The 23,309-nt window shown below is 38.4% G+C and overlaps 1 protein-coding gene across 1 annotated transcript in view; it reads right to left on the bottom strand.

The window, feature by feature from the left end:
- LOC110843999 (uncharacterized protein DDB_G0283357) overlaps positions 1 to 23,309 on the bottom strand; it is a 49,001-nt gene that overhangs the window by 16,272 nt on the left and 9,420 nt on the right. Inside the window, exon 2 of the mRNA XM_035847396.1 lies at positions 18,983 to 22,198. Within this exon, the coding sequence (XP_035703289.1) occupies positions 18,983 to 22,198 (3,216 nt within the window). The remainder of the gene's footprint in view (positions 1 to 18,982; positions 22,199 to 23,309) is intronic.

Below are 23,309 nucleotides of genomic sequence, written 5' to 3'. Positions count from 1 at the left end.
CTCGAAAAGTTTTCGGCTTAGTTAGCACTGACTGACTGCGAGTGACAGGGACGCCGCCGAAGATGTAAAATAAGAAGAGGAAGATGACGACTGAGTACGGCGGGGGTAGATATGCAGAGGTGTTTTAAGGAGAGAGGAATACGGTGCAGGTTTATGGGCTGGCTGTGAAACGGAAGGCTTTACGTGATTAGAAACTGTTTTGTTATCTAACCATCAAAAACACCATGAAGAATTTGGAGGAATGTTGCACAAAGAAAAACAGAAGACGAGAAGCATTGCGTTGCGTTGCGTTGGCGAGAAGAACGCCTCAAAATTACTGATGAGATGCTAGGATTCATAATGGAATTCCGTGTTGCGCATTTTAATGAAGGTTTAAGATTCATATGATTGTCGGTTGTCGTCTCTCCCGGACGAGAGAAAGATGGGTTGGGCGATTCCAATAACAATTAATCGCTAATCACTCCCCTGCCATTGCTGAACAGTTTCTTAAGCTACTTTATCACTATATGACCGTCGTCCCTTCATGTACAACTGCTGGATTACTGCTGCCACTGACTGACTACTATTTAAAGCATGAAAATGTGTCATTTTAAATGCATCCTCGTAAAGCTACATCCAAAAGGTAAAACATTGTAAATGAGAGAAATACAAGTACACGCTGCCCTTTGAAATATGCAAATTCAGTTAAAAATTACAGGTACATTCCTCGCTCATAGAAAATATTCGGTTAATTAAAAGAGGAATTTTAATTTCAGAAAACTCGTGTGCAGTACCCAGTTAATTTATTTTCCAAAAATATGAAATTGACTCACTGCATAAAATTATAGGAGGCTGATTAAGCTCATACATAAAATTCTGTAATTGCATGCATATGCAATGTTATTGATCATTATAAGGAATCAATGGTCAATTAATTATCAGTAGTGCACACGTGTTTGCATCAAAATATGCAGTACTCTTCCCCTCCTGTCACTACATTTATAATAAACATGTAAGTACGCGAAAATATATTCGATGATAACGTATAAATGCAAATATTTTGCAGTTTAAACAAATTCGTGAAACAAGGCAACATTCATTTACGAGAGTACCCTAACCAGTTCACGACTAGTGGAAGTATACAAAACCGATCTGCACGTTATAATCGCACGTTCACAGAATCCTCTCCTCGTAAGCATATTCCTCTTCTCTTGAAACAATCTTGGTCGTCGTCGTCGTGCCACATTTCCAACGTTGCTGCGAGGAATCAAATCACTTTCTTTTCCATCAACATTGATCAACACGATTTGATATTCTATTCCACCCTTCGTACATGCATAGCTGGCTGCGGTTATGGCTCATCTACACGAGAAACATGCGACGCAGCAACCAGTCATTAAAGGTAACAAGCCGAATTGAAACTCGATAAATGCATGTTTCGTTCGATAGAGTAGATCAGAAAATCGAACTTGAAATTCTGCCTTGCCAATAAAATTGAGATGCTAATGTGATGTACGTAATTGTTGATTGAAAATGGGGTTAAACGTGAGTGTCGATGGCATCAATTGTCATAAAGGCAAATGCAAATTTAAGTAGCCACTGAAGTAGTGGTAACATGGCGCTAAATTTAGAGAAAACAAACTGACTGAGGAGTATACACCGCTTATCAGGAGAAGATATTACAAATTGGTGATATTAAGAGAAAGGGACATCAATTGTCAACCATGTCTTTGGCTTCTTAAACCAACACCATTAAAGAAAATGTATGCAAATAAACCCAAACTTACAACTTTATTCTTGGTTCTTGCCAACCATGTAAGAAATATGAGAATGAATAATAATAACGGCTCAAGTTTGTCGAGCCACATTGTTATTGTTCTATTTATGGACTGCAATTATTCTAACTTTTTTGCGAATACTGATGAACGAGCAATAAAACCAGATCTCAGTAACATACACGAATACATAAGTATCTAGTTAACGCACTTCAACACAAAGCAGTGTAATCGTCATACATTCAACATTACTAAATAAACCATGCAAGTTGCCAACAATTCTCTTGCTCTACTTGTGGAGTAAAAAAAATCAGAATCGTTGTTTCTTTTTGTAATGCAAAAATGTAAACTGAATGTCCATTCAATTTCAGATGAATCCAATGATTTCTTCAACATGAGGGTTAAACGGATTTAAACTCGCATTTTCCAACGTCACCAAAAATTTAAATCTACCCAAAGTAAGCCGGTGATGCATAATGTAGATATTCTTAATTTTAAATCATGGCTAAAGTTGAATGTGCTCATACACACGGGGAGTGTGCAGCTAACGAAGTAGCGTCGTTAAAACATTACACTAAGAAAGCACCTTTTTTCATTTGCATGAATAAACATTTGGAAGGTTCGCATATAATAATATTCGAGAAATAAAAATGCAGCAGCAACAACAACAATTTAGCTGCGGTTCTACGTATCACTTATTTAGTTTGTCACCCAGCGGAACAATTTAGTGGGCGACCGTCAAACGCCGTGGCGGGGCTGCTGCATACGTAAAACGTAAATAATCTTGTCCTAAAATTTACACTAATTTGTAATTTGCAAGACGAATCAGGATATAATTATCTGGGCACCACCTATGACGAGGTTCCTGTGACATGCAATTTACAAAATGGAACACAAGTCTGGCCCAAAGTTGAATAAGTAAGTAAGTAAGTAAATCTGTGTTAAATAATCAACTTATTATGAAAATAACGTCATCTGCTTTAAATTTATCGCATTTCTAAATTTCCACTAATTTAGAACTTTGACTAAATCAGATTTTATCTTTCGCAATCATCATCAGCCTTATTAAATCCACTAATTCTGAGAGTACGAGTGACTATAATCCTTTAAACAGTTGCGGAAACAAGGGATTAAGGGCATGATGGTTTATTGTGGTAAAAGTAGGTTCATTTTATATTTGAACATTTCAACAAAGCTCAAGCCTCTGGTGCAGTTGGTCATAATCCATCATCCATCCTGGTCATCAAATTATTCGCGTTAGTTACCACTTCAATACCTGACAAAGCCCAACCATTATTAGAACAATATTTTTAACGACATGAACGCATACTTTCGTAAATGATGTGCTACAAACTTTTGCAAGAATTGAAATTGCTAACAGCTGCTAACTAACTATTTATTGATTGCATCTTTTTGGTTCCATAACTTGATTTTACTTACACACACTGCTACGTTGGTTGGTTGCCTTCTGTCAAGAAAAACACGTGCATTTTTGCTACTGGTACTAGAGTAGATTAATAATAGCGAGGATGATGTCCTCACACGCAGATAAAGTAAAGTTTCAAATCGAGTGTCCACTGATCAGAGGAATAAGTAAAAGGACGGACACCACATTTCCTTTGCACACATACACATACGATCTACACAGTTAGAAACATTGGCCTATTTAATGTGGCCATTAACCATTTGTTGCAGTATTCATCGCGACCCTCCTGCAGTGATCTTGACAAGACAAGCAAACCATTCGACTACTACTATCTACCAGCTAAATAGTTTTTGCACTTACTCACGCTTATGTACCATTGGCCGTTCAAATGACCATCTATCATGTGTGAATGCATGTATACTCACACCAACGGGAGGAATGCTATGAAACTGCAGAAATTAAAATGACTCCAACAGTAGCGTCCAAATGCACACACGGTATGATGAATAACTCGAGCCGAGTGAGTGAGTGGCAGGTAAAAAACAACGTATCAAATGAGCAAAACACAATCAATAAGAACAACATTAGCTCTGGCATCATGGTTCAAAATCTAATGAAGTTGTTTACTGTGAAGGCAAATATATAAATTGATTTTGATTTGGTCCCATGTCCACCCTTTTTTAGTAGAAAAAAGTCCAACATTACTTATTAGTAATCACCTCGCCTAACAAGCACGTGGTGGTGGAACCTACCTACCTTTTACTAATATTTGAGCAATACGTCCAACCTGCTTCTGCTGAGTCAGATATTATTATGATTGCTGTAAAATACCTTCGCAAATTCGACATCTAATTAACTTAACCTCCAATTAGGTGGTGGTGGTGGTGGTGTGTTATCACTACTGGTTTGTTATCTGAAGGGAAATATATTTTACAAGGGTGTAATGGAAGCCATTCATTTTTTGTTTCGCTATGTCCGTCTCTATAATTGGGACGAATTTTATGCTAAAATTGAATATCAAACCATTTTGATAAAATGTTTCTCACTATCCAAATATTTTTTATGTAAGTCATTCATAATGGTTTCGAATCTTTATTTCCCCTATTCTCTTAAAAGTACTACGTATGTATGGGCATAATTTGGCTACTTCTTTACTAAATAAGTGGTTCTTAAGCAGCTAGTAGTTTTTGCAGTATTTTGTGTCGTAGATTTTCCGCAGTTAGTAGAGAATGAGAGAGTGAGTAGATTTCAAAACTGAATGGTAAGTGTAAAGTGAGTAATTTGACCCTGGCTAATCCAACGAAGGCAAAGAAACAATTACTTGCAAAGTCTTATAATCGTATAAGACTGTAATAATGTCTGAAATTTATGGCTTTTAACTTTGCACCTTTCCAAAGAAAAGCCAGACTGTCTGGGAGAGGAGACGTGAATTCGCAGAAGCAGACAAATATTATGTCCGCTCCGAGCTAAAGTGCAAAGAACAAGTGTGTGTAATAACATGGTGTAATAATTTCACGACAAAAACCAACTGTTTGTCCTGAAAACTACAAGAGAGAGATTAGTAACATGGAACATTGTAAGACTTTTTAGTCTGCAATGAAACTATGAAAATTAAGCGGCTCTTAAAAAACTCGTGTGCATGCATGACACAAATTTTATAACTTTTTCTACGTAGAGGTAAAATGAGTTCAATTTCTTGTACGCCGTCTGGCCGTCGTCATAAGTTTAAATAAATTGGCAAAAACCTTGCACGATTGACAGATGATGATGACGACGACGACGATATAAAAAATGGTCCTAAAGAGATTAAACAATAAAACAATAAATGTTGGTGTTTAGGCTAAAGTGACAATTACCCCATCTCTCTCATTGACCATAACAGACTGCAGCCCATTTTTAGTCGATTTCTCTGTCAAGTTTACTCTGCGTCTGACTTTTACAAATTCATCTATTTAAATCCTTTCGACATTGGAAAAGTACGAACACAGCTTCATTGTTTTGTCGCTGTCGCCTTAAATGGGCTCAAACACGGGAATGGTGTGGACGTTTCTCTTGTCTACTCAAGATTCGCGTAGTCCCAGCGTCGTCTATAATTTCATTGCTTGCATATATATTTGTATTACTTATACTTGCATATTCGACATGTACATAATTCTAACGTGTTAATATATGCCGATCGGGATGAGTTGTCCAAAAATGCAAATGGTTCCTGTATTCTCTTTCGTGACGTGACGAAACAGAAAGACCAATGACATCTCGGTGTCATTTGCAACTCATTTTAAAGACAAACTATTACTTATTGGTAAAAAGAGTCGAACTCGTCATTATTACGCTGATTACGCAGATAAAGAATAATCAATCACTACGCACATCGTCTGAAAATATGTTTCGCTTTAAGCAGCCATTAAGACTATATTGAATATTATGCTTGCTTGTTATCTGTTGTGCATATACCCTCAACATAGGCAAGAAATGTCATAAAACACTCCAACAAATCCCATCACAGCATGAGCTCGCCAATTATAACCAAAAAGAGCTACTTATTAAATTGAAGGTATCTAATAGGACTCCAAAATTATTACGGCACGTATTTGCGAATTAGTAAAATCTGTGCGAGCTCAAACAACCATGCCGCGCACATAATTTTTTCACCTCTCTCCGACAATAATTTTTAATCAGTTACGAATTGCGTAATAATTCGTATAAATCAAGCAAACCCAATCAACTCCTGTGGCTGATAGTTAGTCGACATTATTAATATACAACAACGCCATCAATTTTTAAACTAGGAAAATTTATTATTTCTCTCCTGTCCTCGTGCTTACATGTAAAATGCAACGATCTGCTCTTTCTTTTATGATTGTTGAGCTTAATAAAAGAAATGAAATGAGGTAGCAGGCAAAAACAAGATAAGTGATCGTCTCTTCTTCCATCCGCATTTTTTTACAATTAGTGTTTATTACACTCTAAGCTAACTAGAAGCTGCTACTGCAATTATAAATAAACAAATGGTAAGTATTACGGCATAGTGAGTGATCATCATTCTTCTTCTTCATCATCTAGTTGGCTGGCTGGCATCAACAAATGTTTAATTCTACTCTCAGAGTCATTAATTGCCATCCATTCGCTGCCATGGTATACATAACCTCGTAAAATTTCAAGATTATCGAGTTGGACTGCTGCTTCACGGTAAATAATTTTTATTCTTCTCCTTATCCTGTTTCCTTGCACTTTTAGTATTGCATTTATTTTTCGAAAATACAACGTTGACGCCTTGCACCAAAAACAATTCGTCATGAACAGGATATCACATAGCTTTTACTGCACAGGCCAAGCTCACCTAATGACAACCATTACTACTGCATGTGTACATATGTACATACCTACATGTGTACACATACGACGAAAAAAACAACGTAATACCTTGAGCAATGACAAACGAGTTGACTTAAAAAAGGAAGAAGCTGATGCACTTTCCTCGTAAGACTTGCAACTAAATACTGTATAATCAATCGTACATCTTTTTTATCTTTTGGTGTTATCGAATAAAGTTGCAGAAATGAAAATAAAATGATGTTAATCAATGGTGGTGGAATTCTCTGTGACATGGTGAGCCTTCAATAAATCATTTCTCATGTGTCGCAATTCATAAATAACATGCATAAATGTCACTGCGACAATATAGACGGTAAGTATTTGTGATTTATTAAGTAAGTATTTATAATATTAAATGGTTCAGATGGGACGTAACTCGTCTCACCTACCACGACGGAAAATATACGGAAATTGTCATCTTGTTGGGTACGACAGAGTATTTTATGTATTGTTCAGACAATAATTTCTCTTTTCCCTTTTTCTGCTAAAAGTAAGTAGAATTCGAGACAAATCTGTAACACGTCTTAATACACGTCTATTCTTGGGAAGTTAAGAGTTTGTCCATTTAATTCAAAACAGCATCAGCAACCCATTACTCGTCCAACGATAACGATGGAGAGTAGCAGAATAATAATGACAATTTTATTTATATAATTGTGCACCCAGGAGAATATGAGAAATTGAGCTGTCCTACAGGAGCAAAAAAAAACATGGCAAAATTGCAAGTTCAATGTTCAAACAGGGAAGATTCCACTGTTATCAGATTACCACCATCAGAATCTCAGCATTATGGTCAGAGACACTGAATAATAAAAAACGACGGAATAAATTGTCATCCAATTAAATCCCTCTTCTTCACCAACCAACCAGCCAACCAACTTATTAGATGCAGCAAATTCTTGCAACTCCCATAATTGCGTCTTCTTCTTGTCAAGCGGAGGAACAGAGATAGTGCCTAAAATTGAAAGTGACAGATTGGACGTTGCTCCGTGCTGTATGCATGCATCATCTCGAAATTAGCCTTTCTTTAGCATTAAAATCACCACAACATGCCCACTTTTGGGATATCTCGTTAACTCTACTCATTCAACCAAACAATGCAAATCGCTATAGCACATCAAATAAATTAACCTCGTTTTACTAATCGATTGAAATTATTTTGGCAGGATGGAAGAGGAGAAGAAAGTGAACTTGTTGGATTCGTCAACTTATTAAGTAGCTTCAGCTACTTTATGTGAAGACTTTGTCTGTCTGTCTGTCTGTCTGTCCGTCTGTCTGTCCGTCTGTCTGTCAGCAGGATATCAGGAGAACGGATCGAGATAATCGAAATCGGTTTTCGCCATCATACATAGGACCCCAGGGGGAGGATCCTATCAACTTTTGGGGGCAACCGGACCACACCCCCTTTGGCGACAGGGGGTGTGGTCGGGGCAAAATGAGATTTTTAGTGCAATTTAATCTATAGGTGAAATAGAGTAAAATTATGTGTTCCGGAGTTGTGCCACACCCCCTCGGCGCCAGGGGGTGTGGTTGGGGCAAAATGAGATTTTTAGTGCAATTTAATCTATGGGTAAAATTAGGTGAAATTGAGTGAAATTAAATGAAATTAAGTGAAATTAAGTGAAATTAAGTGCTTCCCCGATTGTGCCACACCCCCTCGGCCCCAGGGGGTGTGGTTGGGGCAAAATGAGATTTTTAGTGCAATTTATTCCATGGGTAAAATTAAGTGAAATTGAGTGAAATTAAATGAAATTAAGTGAAATTAAGTGAAATTGAGTGTTTCCCCGGTTGGGGCAAAATGAGATTTTTAGTGCAATTTAATCTATAGGTGAAATAGAGTAAAATTATGTGTTCCGGAGTTGTGCCACACCCCCTCGGCGCCAGGGGGTGTGGTTGGGGCAAAATGAGATTTTTAGTGCAATTTAATCTATGGGTAAAATTAGGTGAAATTGAGTGAAATTAAATGAAATTAAGTGAAATTAAGTGAAATTAAGTGTTCCCGAGTTGTTCCACACCCCCTCGTCGCCAGGGGGTGTGGTCGGGGCAAAATGAGATTTTTACAAAAAATTAATCTATAGGTGAAATAGAGTGAAATTAAGTGTTCCCGAGTTGTGGTGGGACCGTTTGGGGTGAAGTACGTCTGAAGCTACTTCCGTATGCGCGTTTGCGACGGTTTATTTAAGTTGTTGCTGAGTGAGTGAGACACAGTTTACAATTCAGTTGATTAAATCAGCGAATTATTGATTGAGTTTGATGTAAAAAGGAGAAAAAAAGCCGCCTGTACTTTTACACTGCCTTCACCTCCAAATAATCGTGAGGCATTGTTCCATTTAGTCTGAGTATTTTATTTCCTATTCAGAACGGCATGAAATCCTTCCTGGCAGGCAGGAGTAGTCGTACGCGTTAATTTTCATTGCTTCATTTTCATTTATTCCTTCATTCACGATTCAACTCATGTCTTACTTTCTTCAGGAGCGTATAATTGATTTTGAATTGCTATAGGTTTTGATTCTTGAATGGGAGAGGGAGGGAGGAATAACACAGCAACAATGCGGAGCAAGAAGGAACCAACGTTAAAATTTAAATTGATTCTTTGGAGGATAGGAGAAATAGAATGATTTCCATTTCTGCAGGATTTCACAGAACAACAGGTGGTGGTGGTGGTGCCATAAGTTTCTCAATCTAATAAAGCTATACAAATGTCAAGGCGAAAGTACAGAAATAAAAATATTCCATCCTCCTCAATCATTTGCAAATTTGAGTCACACTCAATCAACTTCATTAAATTCGATATAACAGAATGGACAGGTAACACTCTTGAATAATTTGTTCTCTCTCTCTCCACGAATTAAGATAGGAAGTTCACATAATTTTAGAAATGGAATTTGTCGACCATTTGCCTTCGTCTCAATTCACTTGGTTCCCCTTACCTGACAACGACAACGACGACGACGACACGAAGAATGCATACGTATACATGTATCCCATTGTTGTTTTAGACCAATTGCCATAAGCATGCATGCGACCCTCGTCGCATGATATGTTAATGTTATGTCCAATTTTGTACATTCAATTCACTCACTAATTTGTAAAATTCACTTCTCTCTCTCGATCTCCTCTCCTTGAATTGTTGTGAACAGGATTATTACTCTGTGGCAAAGATATGTACGTATGGAGGAGCAGGGAATAGTTGGTGAGGCATTATTACAGGCACCCATAAAACTACCTTTAAGTTATGCCGAATATGTGCACAACAATAAATAACTTTGGAGATGACAGTTTCTCAAACTTTTGCTTGGCTCATTCACGGACAGAAAACAACGCATTCGTTCTGGTGTCCTTGTCAGGCATGATATAGCAAAATTATCGATACGCAATATTGCAGTAATGTTGTTGCGAATTCTAGTGAAACTGAATAAATAAACAAAGGAAAACATTAAACTAAAAACTCTTTAGACCCACGACGAGTGTGATGATACGTAATAAAATGAGTACGTGCATAAAGATGTACTTACATACGTACTCATGTATGTAGGCATGTATAGGACAGGATAAAACTTCAATGCTCTAAATTTTATGTACGTTAAATCAGCATGTGCAAAATAAATAGAAAAAATGGGAGTCTAATTATTTCTGGTTTGACAATGGCAGAGTCAACAACAACGTTACAATTCCCACACGACGGGGACAAGTACGCTGAGGACGAAAATACGGGTAATGTAACAAGACGATTAAAATTCCAAATTCAGGTTAAATTGGCTACTGATAAGAGATAAAAGAAACCGCAAAGGGAATTCGTCTCTCCATTAAAATTGCTTGGATGGTGTGATGGCAAGTTGTCTCAACATTAGAAAACACTGCGGTTAGTCCTTGCTGAACTGGCTGAGTAAAGTGAATCAATCTTCTTGGGCCACGTACGTTTGTGCGATGGTTGGCCCATGCAAAAATCTTTTTGCGGTTTTACATTACATTCCAAATGGATGGTTGGATCGTGATAAGTTGTGCAAGTCTGTGGCAACGTGTTGGTTGGGGTAGACGCAAAGTAGAGTCATTGCCTTTTGCCTTGCATTTTCAAATGCATGAATGCAATTTTATGGATACAAACTACTTTAAAATCCACTATGGCTGGGGTTATCAATAAAATCAGTAGAAATTTAATTCACTCTCAAGTAAAATGTTCTAGCTTTGTCTGACATTTCTACGCATAATCTGTAGTTTGGATCTATAATAATAAATATGGGGTGCGCATCGTGGTAATGCAACTTGTCTGCCTGTATAATTCAAGTGAAACCCCCAAATTTTCAATATTTCACCCAGTCGGAGAAATCAAAATGGCTCTTTATTTTCTTCTTTGTAGAATTATGGCGAGTCACAACGTGACAAGATTAACATCATAAAAACCTAATGGAGACAAGTACCTACGATAATAGTGGTAATATTACAAAATCCGTGTGAATTTCTAGCTCGAATGTCTGAGCAATATTTGGTAATTTCAAATGTTCGAAATATTAAATTGTCGTGTCGTTGGAAAAATCCTTTTAAGAAAACTTTCTTGTCTCAATTTTATAAGAAAAAAAATGTTTAAAAATGTGAACAAACTTTGTAACGCGGACAAACTTTTACTCACGACAGTTTGCAGTTTATTATATGTGCATAAGTACATATGTATGTAGAAGATGCCCCGGTGTAAACTACCAGCAGCAACAAGAAGCCAAGTAAATGCATCACTTTGCCATTATCAATTATCAAGTCCAACCAGCAGCATGAGAGACAAGTCACATCACAGCATCTCTCACTAATCCAAAATGAGGTCACTCTCGTTGACTTTTATTCACAAGGAGTTGAATCTCGGTTAAAAGATGTTTATTTCATATCCAACCCTGAATTGAGACAGAATTCATCCAAGTTTTGGACCAACAAATAAATAACTGAGGCAAATGATTCCTCTCTGGTAGGAAAAAAAGTAGGGGCAGTGGCAAAGAAATTTCTCACATGAATACACCAGCAATTACCTACTTTCTCATTAGTAGGAACGTCGTTGATGCTGTCATTATCACTTGTGGTAACATTAACACAACCAACAACACAAAAGGTAGTCCTAGTCGTGTGGTCAAGCTCACATGCCTAGTGTTTTGATATAAAGTGAAATGTTGCAGAGATAAAATCCACTGCGACCAACAACGTGCTACTAACTAACTAACCAGTACTTTGTGCAGCACTGAATGACACATCTGAGGCTGATGATCGAGATAATATCTTGAGAATTCTTACTTTCGCAAAAACCCTGCAAAATAAAATGACACCCGGTGTAATGAAAAAAAGAGGTAAAAAAATCTAGCCACCACTATTATTATTTTCAAGTCATTATCAGCAATGCTCTTGAACTTGAAAAGTTAAATAGTGGGATGAAAAATGTGCATCTCGAATCAGAAGTGACCACATAATTTACTCACCCGTGTTTGTTTCAATTTCTCACTACATAGATAACCAACTATGCATTATTATTACAATCATCATCTTATCTTCTCATGCAATTGATTAAGAAAACATTTTTCAATTCCGCAAAGCACACATTCTGTTTGGGTTATTATTATGGAGCTTAATAGTATTTAAACTGGTGCATGATAGAACGCCAGACAATTGCAGAGTAGAGTTTTCAACTAGTCGTCCCATGTATTCTTGATTAAATTGATAAAACATAAGAAGTCCTCAATTATCTGCGTATGTATGTACACTTCTTGTACTAACAACACAGTCAGCCATCCATCCCAAGAACATCAAGAACAATCACAGCCACAAACCAGTAATTTCTAAATCCTTGAATAGAATCTAGTTCATTTTTTAGTCAGATTGTGAATGGTTGCCAGTTCAATTGGCAAACTGCACTACTACTGCAAATAAAAAATGACATGTTTATCTGCACTTAATAAACTATCACATCTTCACAATAAGTAAGATAACATTTTGTGTCTTGACTTGTTTCTACGAGTATCTCATCTCCCCATCCATCTATCTACGTACGTATTTATCACTGCTGCTGTGGAACCCATGCATGCATGCTCTCTTGCATTTGTTCTATTTAGTATTTAAATGTATCCCACTGGTTGGGTTAAAATCTAATAATCATCATAATTGAACTAGAGAGTAGATTATTAGCAACCAACTTTCCTGTGTCTGACTAACTAATTTACCAAACTCGTCTAAATGATTAATGAACCAAATCAACTTAAATCTTATCACTACTGGATGCGGTAGAATTATCGAGTGAAAATCTCAAATTGTTTTGGTGCTATTTCATCCGCAAAAATTCTCATGCTCGTTCTCAATGCATACTTTTGTCAACCAGAAATACGTATAAATATCCCTTATCTCCTCCTCAGGCTAATGATACATGTATGATTTTAGTGCTGTGGTCGTTCGTGGCAGAATTATGCAGAGTTGTGATTGAAACCAGAACCGCAGAAAGCTGTTTAATTGAACTTTTGAATCGGAAACAACAGAAACTTTCCAAACGCACCTCAAGAACCACGAAATTATTCCAAACTCAAAAGGTTGACTGGCATTTGAACAAATGACCCACCAAAGTTATTAGTTTGGACGTACTTCATTTGTTCGTTTCTTTTGTTTGTGGTTTCAAATTAGAGGCGACAATTTCGTTATTCTTTAATTAAACTGTGACTAGAAAAATTAAGTGTCATGCAGTCAAATGATGATGGTGACACCGGCCAAGAACAACATGCATAAACCATAAGCAAGTCATGATTTTAAAAGAAAAGTTGGTAAAAAGTGAGTCTGGTTTATTTACACGAGGAGGGTATATGACCAGCATCAGGTCTGCTCAAACATGCAAGACTTGAAGAAGAAGGAAGAAGAAGCAAAAACACTTGACTGGCTATGACTTTAGCTGGTGTTGAGTTTGAGTTGAAAAGTGAAACATGTTGATTAATTGCGTATTTTGACATGTACTCAGACCACGCCACGACTCCGCAACAACAATGAACAATTCACTGTGATTAATAAACTTTTAATAATCTCACCCACCAAGCGAATATGTCGAGAAAATAAATCAATACCACCATAACATTTCTTCAGACTCAATATTTGGTCTTTGATCGGTATTATTTTTGGACCCATTCATTTTGCTCATTCCATATTTCCGTTAACATATAATACGGCACATATTAAAAAATAAGTCCTTATCCTAATCATAATAGTGATGCGCGCACGTAACGATTTCATCGCGTATCGAGAAATTAATAAATCATTTATAACAAAATCGCCAAGTATTTACCTGAGGATGAATCACCACACCTGTCCTCACCCGATGTGGCAGTGGAGGCAGTGGCTTGTGCCCCCCTCCAGAAATTTTCACTTCAAAATGTTGAGTTTTCTGAGCCATTATAAAATTAGGAAGAAGTTCTTGAATGAAACTTATCAAATATCGTATAAACCACACACTGGCACTATTAAAATTAATTAATCATGTACTCTCATCCTCGCGAAAAGATGGATGGGTTTTATCAGTGACTTATCTGCTCGCTACATGGTCATCATATGGATGGACACCAAGCAACCTTATAAATTTCTGGTGGCATGTAGTATAACCAGTCATCAAACTACATGCCCTGTTGTCGAGTTGGCTCAAACCACACTTTGAGTACAGTAATATATGCACGGCTAATAATAAAATATTCTAACCTCATCTTCCTCGATGACGTAATTTGGAGTGGTTTCTTCATTGTTAAATACTTTCACGTAATTCTCATTAGATATACAAACAGCCAAAATAAATATGTATACAGCTTGCACTTAACGAATTGAATTTACCAAGTCACTCCTGTACACATAAATTGCGTACCTATTAATTACTGCCAAAAAATATTAAGACTCTGAGCTGCTGCACCTCCGAGAAGTAGACGAACCGAACTGGCAGCCGTTCAAATGAAGATCCTGAAGAAATCTTGCTTTGCATGACAATTTGTAGATCAATGAAATTCAATCAGCCTAAAACGGCAGGGTCCATCGAGAGACTAACCGATTTTCTCAATTATCTCGATGATTATGCTAGCGAGCGTTTCTTCACAAATAATTATTCCTCGTCAGCATTTACTACAGATTGTTATTTATGGAGTAATAATTTTTAGGGCTAATTTCATAACATGGAACCATTGTCCTTGTCTGATTGATCCGTAGTAAATATTACCCCTCACGACGACACAATAATTTGCAACGAGTGGCATTGAGCACTAAATATATTTAACAAGGAGCGAGTGACATGGATTCCGAAATACCAGCAGAACAAAAGCACAGTTACATCTAATTACCCATTTTTTATAAATAGGTTTCAATAAGGTGTACGTATCGGGTTGGGATTAGCGATGGGTCTCTGCTAACGTCGCTGGGATGTATATTTATAATAGCAATTAACCTTAATTCAATCCTAAACAACAACAAAAAGATGACACTACCATTAGCTTACCTCCTGCCTTGTGCTTGTTCATCTGCAAGCCAGGCCACCTGCTAAAAGGAATGATACAGGAGGCAGTCTCAAATTAAAAAAAAGTGCAACAGATGCGTCTTCTTATTCAAATCGAGTCATAAAAACATCGGTGCACCGTACTCGTACATAAGTACCTCGCGTTTTATGTCGCCTGCCTGCTTCCCAAGTTGGTATTGGACCGATATTATTACGATATTACGATCAGTTCATGTTGTTGGATGGAACCGACAGAAGAAAAAACTTTCTTTGTAAAAATTGTCAAATTCATTGCCCGTAAAAGCCGACTACTACTTGACTCGATTGTGAAAGGAAATAACGGTTTTCCTTGACAGTGGACAACCCACCCAAACTAGGTATGATAACCGTTCGCGATAACCTCTTCCCCTCTCTTTCTTCCTTGCCTCCCTGTAATATAGGAGACTACTGCATATTTCATGATGGGCGATAAACATAACGGAACTCGTGTCATAAACTCAAGTGTCAATCGGAATTTCTTGTATGGCAAATAATTTAAATCAAACAATGATGCCTTCTGGATAGCGAGAAGAATGGTTCGACTCCATTGAAAAAAAGTAATAATCAGATCAAGTCATCATTTATATTATTGTAACCGTTTATTGTTCGTCCAAGTTTCTTGGAAAACTGCACGTCTTTTGCGGATGGCCTGCTTTGTGAATAAGTACAATGCGTATAAAGTAGACCAACATTTGGGAGTGACACCGTGATGATGAAGAACAAAACTGCGTGTGGCGCATTGGGTCAGAAATTGGATTGAGGAATACGTCAATAGTCTTAAAACATGTATTAAAGAAAGAGTGTGGTACAATTCAGCTCGTCATCTAGAGTCTGCTGAATTTCAGGCAGAGCACCGTGTTAAGAGGTTGACACGAACAAACTTCAAAATGCAACACTGCTACACCCATTAGCACCACCACCACTGAACAGATTATGGTGGTGTTCTACTCGAAAATAGCTAATAAGTTTCATAACAGTTATGTCAATACTTAACATTTGCCATGTCATTCATTCGCCTACTGAAGGAATTCACACCGTCAACCGTGGCTCTTGGCTTAATTATTTCCGGAGCCCTGATGAAACCAAGGCGTCTTTCAGCTCACGTGGTTACATACTGCTGTCTGCATACGTACATAAGTGAAGGAAACCCAAATTACAATTTATTTAGTGTCTTCTTGCGGTCCAACGTGGGCACCACTTATCTCGTTAACCAGATTTGATGTGATCTCAGTTGTTGTCATGTTTGCAAGTGATGCGAATTAATTTCCCCATTGTTTCAGCCTCCGTCTACTCAGAGTTCATCTGTGCAATAATAATGACGAAGGTCTGAGAACAAAAGCTTAAAACCTCAGCCCCCAGAGTTGATGCATTTGCTAACAACCATAAAAGCCAACGGAACAAATGGAATGTGAATGTGAAACTAAATCAAACCACAAACCAGCAGCAGAAGCATTAAGTGAACAAGATGAGACAACTAAACAACAACGGCCACCAAACAAAAGGAAGAAGAGCCAAATTAATCCCAAGAGCAAGAGCCACACAAAACGAGGAGACCACCATTTCGCTGAATGGATGAATAACTATACATCTACTAAATTTCATCCAGCAGGATGGCAAAATCCAAAAACTAAACCAATTACAACATCCATAAGTGAATTTGGGGGACTAGAATCTCACTGAATAAATGTTTACGTAGCTTTACCCCTGTTCCTCTAAAACCCTGTTCTAATAGACGGAATTTAGCATATGGAGTAGTAGCTCTGCCTATAAAATAAATAGGATGTTAAAAACAGGTGGACAGAAACAGAAACACTCATTTATTAAAGTAGAATAATTTTTTTTCAGACTTGCCAAAAAAATTAGCAAATACATTTTCATGTAAATTTAAATGCACCGTTTCAGCACAGAGACGACACAACACGACCACATCTCATTCATCATATAAACAATGCGCAATGTGACAAATAATTCTATCTTGAGTAAGCAAATAGAACACGAGACCAAATTCTTGAATGGTACACAAGCCTGGCTTTGAGTACAGGCAAGAAGATTTTGCAACAAGTGACATCTTCCAATCTATTATTCATTCTATAGCTTAGCGTCCTGATTTCAGGTGAAAAGACCATTCAGTCATTATTACATGGCTTATTTCGCTAATAAAAAAACGCTCTACTCGAGTACGTACGTGTATCTGTGGTCATAAAATGGTAAATAGATGATAGAAAGAATTTCCTATATAATGAAATAAGTAGTCAGTCGCCAATACATTGGTGTGGAGTGGAGAGCGAGAAAAGTACCAACATTTGTCCTTCGTGTTCAGAGACACTTAAAAGATCAAGCATGCAATTTGCAGTTTGTACAAAAAGTACAAAAATGAACATGTTTTTAGGTTTACTACTTTACTTTTTAAAATAAAGTGAAAAACGCTGGTGGACTTGTATTCGTACGTATATCCACTTTTCGTAACAAAGAAATAGTTTTAACATTTAACTCATCAAAGAAAACCTTGTTTGCCACCAACCACGACGACGACGACGACGAGTAAATCACAAAATGAGCCAGTATTGCAACAAGTTACGAAATCAAGAAAGCTGTTAAAAACTCTCCCCGGTCACTGGTTAGTTTTCATCCCTGTAAATCACTTTCCTGAAAGCCCTACCCCAAATCAAATAAAACTTTCTTGTCATCTCCTCAGATTCTAATATTTATGAAATCGTAAATAGAGGGAAAACGACCCTCGGAGTACGTGTGATCGGTTTCATAAGTTATTATTTTACATTTACTGTCCACCCAATTCGTTTGCATCCAAGGACATTACGAGATTTTATAACCATTTGTAATCTTATTCTCAAGTTCAGTCTTTTCCTGATTCTTTGACCTGATGTACATGTCGCCGTCTCAATTATACAAATATTTTATCTTACTTAATATGTACTTCTCAATTTTACCTTTTCTAATTGTATGAAAGGACAAAATACCGATATGATAACATAATGTGTCTCCTTACTTCTTATCAAATTATCCTAATTCAATTAACCTTCAAAATGTAATTTAACCAATGCTCAACCAATATTCTTTGCCACTCTTCTCAAGCTTACCTTACGAGCCACATCAGCCCAATTCATTTTAAGTTCTAACCATTTTTATGTATGACAAGGCTTGTTTTTTTTAAACTGAAGTAAAACACATTGAGCAAAATTAACTTAACAAGCTGTCCGAGAACTCTTAATTTCCTAAAAAGTCTGTCCTTCTCAAAACCACGCCATCATCATCACAAAATCTTCCATCCTCAAATCACACCCACATCAACGTGAATGCTCGTTCTTTGTGCATATCTTATGCGGCATAGAAGACGTCACCCCTTCTACGCATTATTATTATCAGGAGGATATTACCAAAATCATCCAAACTAGTTCTTGATGCTCCATGCCTTGCCTGCTACACAATTCATCCATCCATCCATCCACTACCCGCAACAGTTAAGGTCATAAATGGACGTGTTCATCTAACGTTTTAAATATTTATCACCATCTGCGACCAATTTAAGCTGACAGCCGCAATGGTTTGAAAAGTGAACATTTGCATAAAAATCAGAATATTGCACAACCCGCAGTTCGCCCTGTGAGCAGTTACTAATTCGCCAAAGTGATTTAGAAATAAAAAAAAGTTATTCATACAAGCGGCTATTGCAGTTAGATATTAGAGTTCAAGGTACTTTTTGCAATTTGCAATCTGTGTAATACTCCTACCACCACATACATAGTCCAACCAGAGTCCTTTTTTGACAATGAATAAAATTAACGAGGAATTAAAATCACGCTTGTTTTTTTTTATGGGAATGATATCCACACCGAAATTAAACAATGAAGAGTAATTAGAGAACAATAAAAATTACTTTAACTTGATGCTTACCGACTGTTGAATCCCAGGACGTTTATTGTTATTGTTATTTGTGGCGCTATTGTTGGGATGTGGTTGCGTCGTTAGAGAGGAGACGTTTGAGGAAGCGGTAGATTCAAGGCTTGGGTGACCGGTGCTGTTTCCCCCTCCGGTCGTAGTCGTGGTCGAGGTCACGCTGACCGTATTTCTCCGACCCGCTGCTGTTCCCATCATCCCCATCGCGTGGATGGCGGAACGAGGAGCGGCGAGGACGGCGGAATTATTAGCATTTTGTGCTTGGTGGTGATAATGGCTTAAAGTCCACTCGGACTTTGATCGTTCACACAGCCTGTCATCACTCGAACACCGGTTCACATTCACACTTTTGCTAATAACTGAATCGTTATGATTATTATTTATGCTATTATTATTATTATTATTATTATTATTCCCCTCTGCGGATTTATTCTCTCTGCTGCGTTTCAAGCCCTCCAGGTCAATGTCTGTCATGTAGATGAGAGAATTGCTCCTATGGTCATGGATGTGGGGATGACGATGGTGATTGTGACTTGGGTAAACGTGGGGGTAGCGGGCATTGTTGTTCGCGGGGGGCAGGCCATGTTCGTGATCCTTCCATGGTGTCGTTGTCGTCGAGGAGGATTGATACAGACCGGGATTGGAGGGATACCGGTTGTTGTATTTTAGCAGATTCGTCGAACTTCTGTACTGCGGTAGGCCATCGTAGAGGCGATGATTATTGAGCAGGTTTTGTGACTGGTGATGATGTGGGGGAGAATAGTAATTATTGCTGTTCCGATTGCCTTTAATTGTCGCGGTGGTGGTGGCGGCGGCGGCGGCGGCGGTGGAATTGGCATTACTGGGATGAAATGGTGTTGCATTTGCATTATTGGCCAAGGTTTTATATCCGTAGTCGTAATTGCTCATTGTGAGAGTTGAAGGATTATGATGGTTTCCACCACTAATGGACTCTGAGTCTACGGACGTTGCGTTGGGGTAGTTCCAATTACTCTTACTTTTTACGATGAGCTGAGATTCAGTTTTTGACCGAACCAATGGTGGATGGTGGTTTGGGGCTATGGAATAAACAACGGGGAGTTCCGCTCCCCTCTTGGAAACAATAATATTATTGTTATTGTTGTTGGCACCGTTACTACTGTGGGGATTTTCATTAGCATGAACTGTAGCTGCCGTGAAGACTGACATGGATGCGGCTATTGTTGTGGCGAGTTTTGATTTCTGAGTGGTATCAGCAGCACTGCTATTGCTGTCACCATTGTTCATCATTTGACTCTGATTTTTATTCAGCAGATTGGAACTTGATTTATTTGTTTGCCGAACTGTAGCAGTCGAGACGGAGATATTTCCTCGACCACTTTGTGGCTGTTTGTAGCTCGTCGTGGAAGAGGTTAAGGTGGATGAGGAAGATGACGAGGAATATTGACGCTTTGGGTTCGCATTACTACCACCATTGTTGGCATTATTCGTCTGGCTTTGATTGGCATTTCGATTCGAAGGAGTTGCTGTAAAAGAGTTTGAGTTATTTCCATCTGTCAGGGCCCCAGCTACCACCACAGACTTGTTCATAGTTTCCATGTAAAGCTCGTGATTACTATTAGTGCTACTATTATTGGACTTGTTGTTAGTTACGTGTGCAGCGGCTCGTTGCTGCTTTTGGGGCATAACAGTCTGTTGTCGATGATCCGTCAAAATGTCGTAGAGGAATGTGCGTGGCGGCTTATCCGGCGGTAGGCCCTTGGTGGAAGGTGTACTATTCATGGACCTGCAACTTGCACTCTCACTGCTGCTATTTGGATCGACGCCACCGGTCGACATTTTCATCTTAATCTCTTGGGACTGACCTTGACCCTGACTACTGCTCCCAATCTCTTCATAGGACAAATGTTTTGGTTGAAGGAAAGAATATCCGGAGTCAGAACCAGGTAATCCGATGTGGTGTTGTTGTTGGTCCTTGCTCCCTACGGCTGAGGGTGGATAGTTTTGCGGAGGTGGAGGAATCTTTGGGGGTGAAATTGGTGTCTGTCTCAGCCCATTGTTGCGAAGTTGGGTGTTATTCCTCGTAATAATGGGGACTGCGTACTCTACCTCCTGTGGTGGCTTATTCCTCCCAGTTTGTGCAGACTGTAGAGACCCTTTTCGAATCTGGGTATAAATATCCGAAACTTGGTACGGGGTGACAATATTTACTGCCTTTGTAACTTGGGCAGTAGACGACGACTGGGTTTTTACATAAATTTGAGACGACGACTGACTTGGGCGAAGACAAACACTCGTAGCTCGTTGGGCAGGAATCCCTTTCTCATTATTGTTGAGATGGGAAATACTACCACTTCCACTCAGATCGCTATTATTACAGTTGGATGACCCAGTTTGATTACCTGACGACGACGTATCCAGCGACTTTACTCTCTCCAACACTAATTTTGCCTTTGAACGAGAGTCATTATTGGCAGCAGCAGCTTTAGCAGGGTTGTTATTACCATTTGGCGTGGTGGGGACAGACGAGGTGTCCTTCGCTCTGAAGGCATTGCTCCGTTTGACTTTCCCATAACCGGAACCGGACGAGGCGGAGGAAGAATTCGACGTCGGAGTGAGGGCTTGAGGTTGACAGTCAATTTCTTTCGTCACATCCCCAACCACACAGGTTGGATTGTTTATCAAATTGACACATGTAGAGCTGCTGCTGCTCGTTATGCTCAAATCGTCACCACCATTGCTCACATTTTTACTATTCGGGTGACAATCTTCCATTTCATCGATAAAGCCGTCATTGTCACACTGATGCAGATCAAGGACCATTGGTCTCCTCTTCAAAGAGGGAGGAATAATGCATGCTGGCGATGTCTTTGCCGATGCTTGATTTTGTCTCTGCTCGTTTGACTGATGCTGCTGTTGGAAATCGGTGGAGGAAAGGGTGATGGAATTGCTTACGTAAATACCATTCCGTCGAACATCTTCCACCACAATAGGAGAATTATTTGTCAGATTCGCAGCCACCTCAAGAATGTCGTTCTTCAGATTTGTAGAAGAGGGACGATGGTCAATCAGCTCGGCTGATTTATTACTGTTTTTCGTGGGAGACCTGAGAATTGATGAGGGGTACTTGTTAAGTGTGAGCCCTGTGGCATTCTCAACTTGTTCCGCCTTCTCATAGTTCTTCTGCTCAAACTGTTGACGAAGTGTTTGCACTTTATTGCTGTTGGCGTCCATCTGCAGAGAAAATACGAAATGGAAAATCAATCTTTATTGTCAAAGTAATTATCATCGGACTATAATATAGCGCAGGCAGAGTAACCAATATTATATGTATATTGTATACACAAGGTGTGTGCAAAGTGAATGTGTTAATGTCATAAATCATACAATAAATACACCGCAATCTTTACTTTTGCTCTGGTCGTAAGGTCACAAACTTATAGGCTTTGGAGAGGAATTAACACTAAAAGTTACCAAATTGTGTATAATAACGCTGTTCTGCAGTGGGAAGATGCAACCTCACGTGTGTCTGCGGATGTACATATTGGTCGATGATGCAAACATAAAGAGAAGAAAAAAAGTCGTGTTATTGCATTATCGTAGCAGCAGACGTGATATGTATGTAATGAACACGACGTTTTATGATAATCAAGGATGACAAACGCTGGGCCTTTAAATTATAGGGTATGCAACCTTTTTTTGAGGTATGTAAACTTACGCACATTTGCATTTCAATACAATAATAATGGCTGTGAAAAGTACCAAAAATTGTGTTTAATATTCTCAAGCTTACATAACTTAATTCGTAGTTTAAAACAATTACTGAGCTATTCGAGATACTCCAAATTCTGATGAATCGCATCATCTCGAGATTTCTCTCGTAGTCGTAAATTTTATTGTCAATGAGGTGAGTGAGAGGTAATGAACCCAGTCGTCGTGGTATGTAAGTACATATTTACATTATACTATTATCCACTCTGTAGTGATGAGTGTGTATGTACATATTTTGCTCTTTGGCTGGGCGAGAATGGAAAAATTATCCACAAGTAAATTTATTTTTTAACGTGCCGTTAACACAAGTTGTACCCTGGAGCTATATGTGCCTAAGTTGGACAAAGACATGGATACAAGGACAAGGCAGCAACAACAACTGGATAGATTTGTACCTCTGGCTGGCTGGAAAATAATGCTTAAAAAACTCTCACGCTCTCGTCAATAGTTCTTATCTATTTCTGACAGAGGTTATGATGAGACGTGGTCAGAATCAACTCGTAATTCAAAAGTAAGTACGTGATCACAACCTAAATCTCCATCACAATACGTATTCTCTCATTATTCGGATGGC

The sequence above is a fragment of the Folsomia candida genome, unplaced genomic scaffold (genome assembly GCF_002217175.1).
Source record: "Folsomia candida strain VU population unplaced genomic scaffold, ASM221717v1 Fcan01_Sc002, whole genome shotgun sequence".
Classification (NCBI taxonomy): Eukaryota; Metazoa; Arthropoda; class Collembola; order Entomobryomorpha; family Isotomidae; genus Folsomia; species Folsomia candida.
The sequence above is the reverse complement of the archived record's forward strand: the minus strand, read 5'-3'. Positions and strand labels throughout refer to the sequence as shown.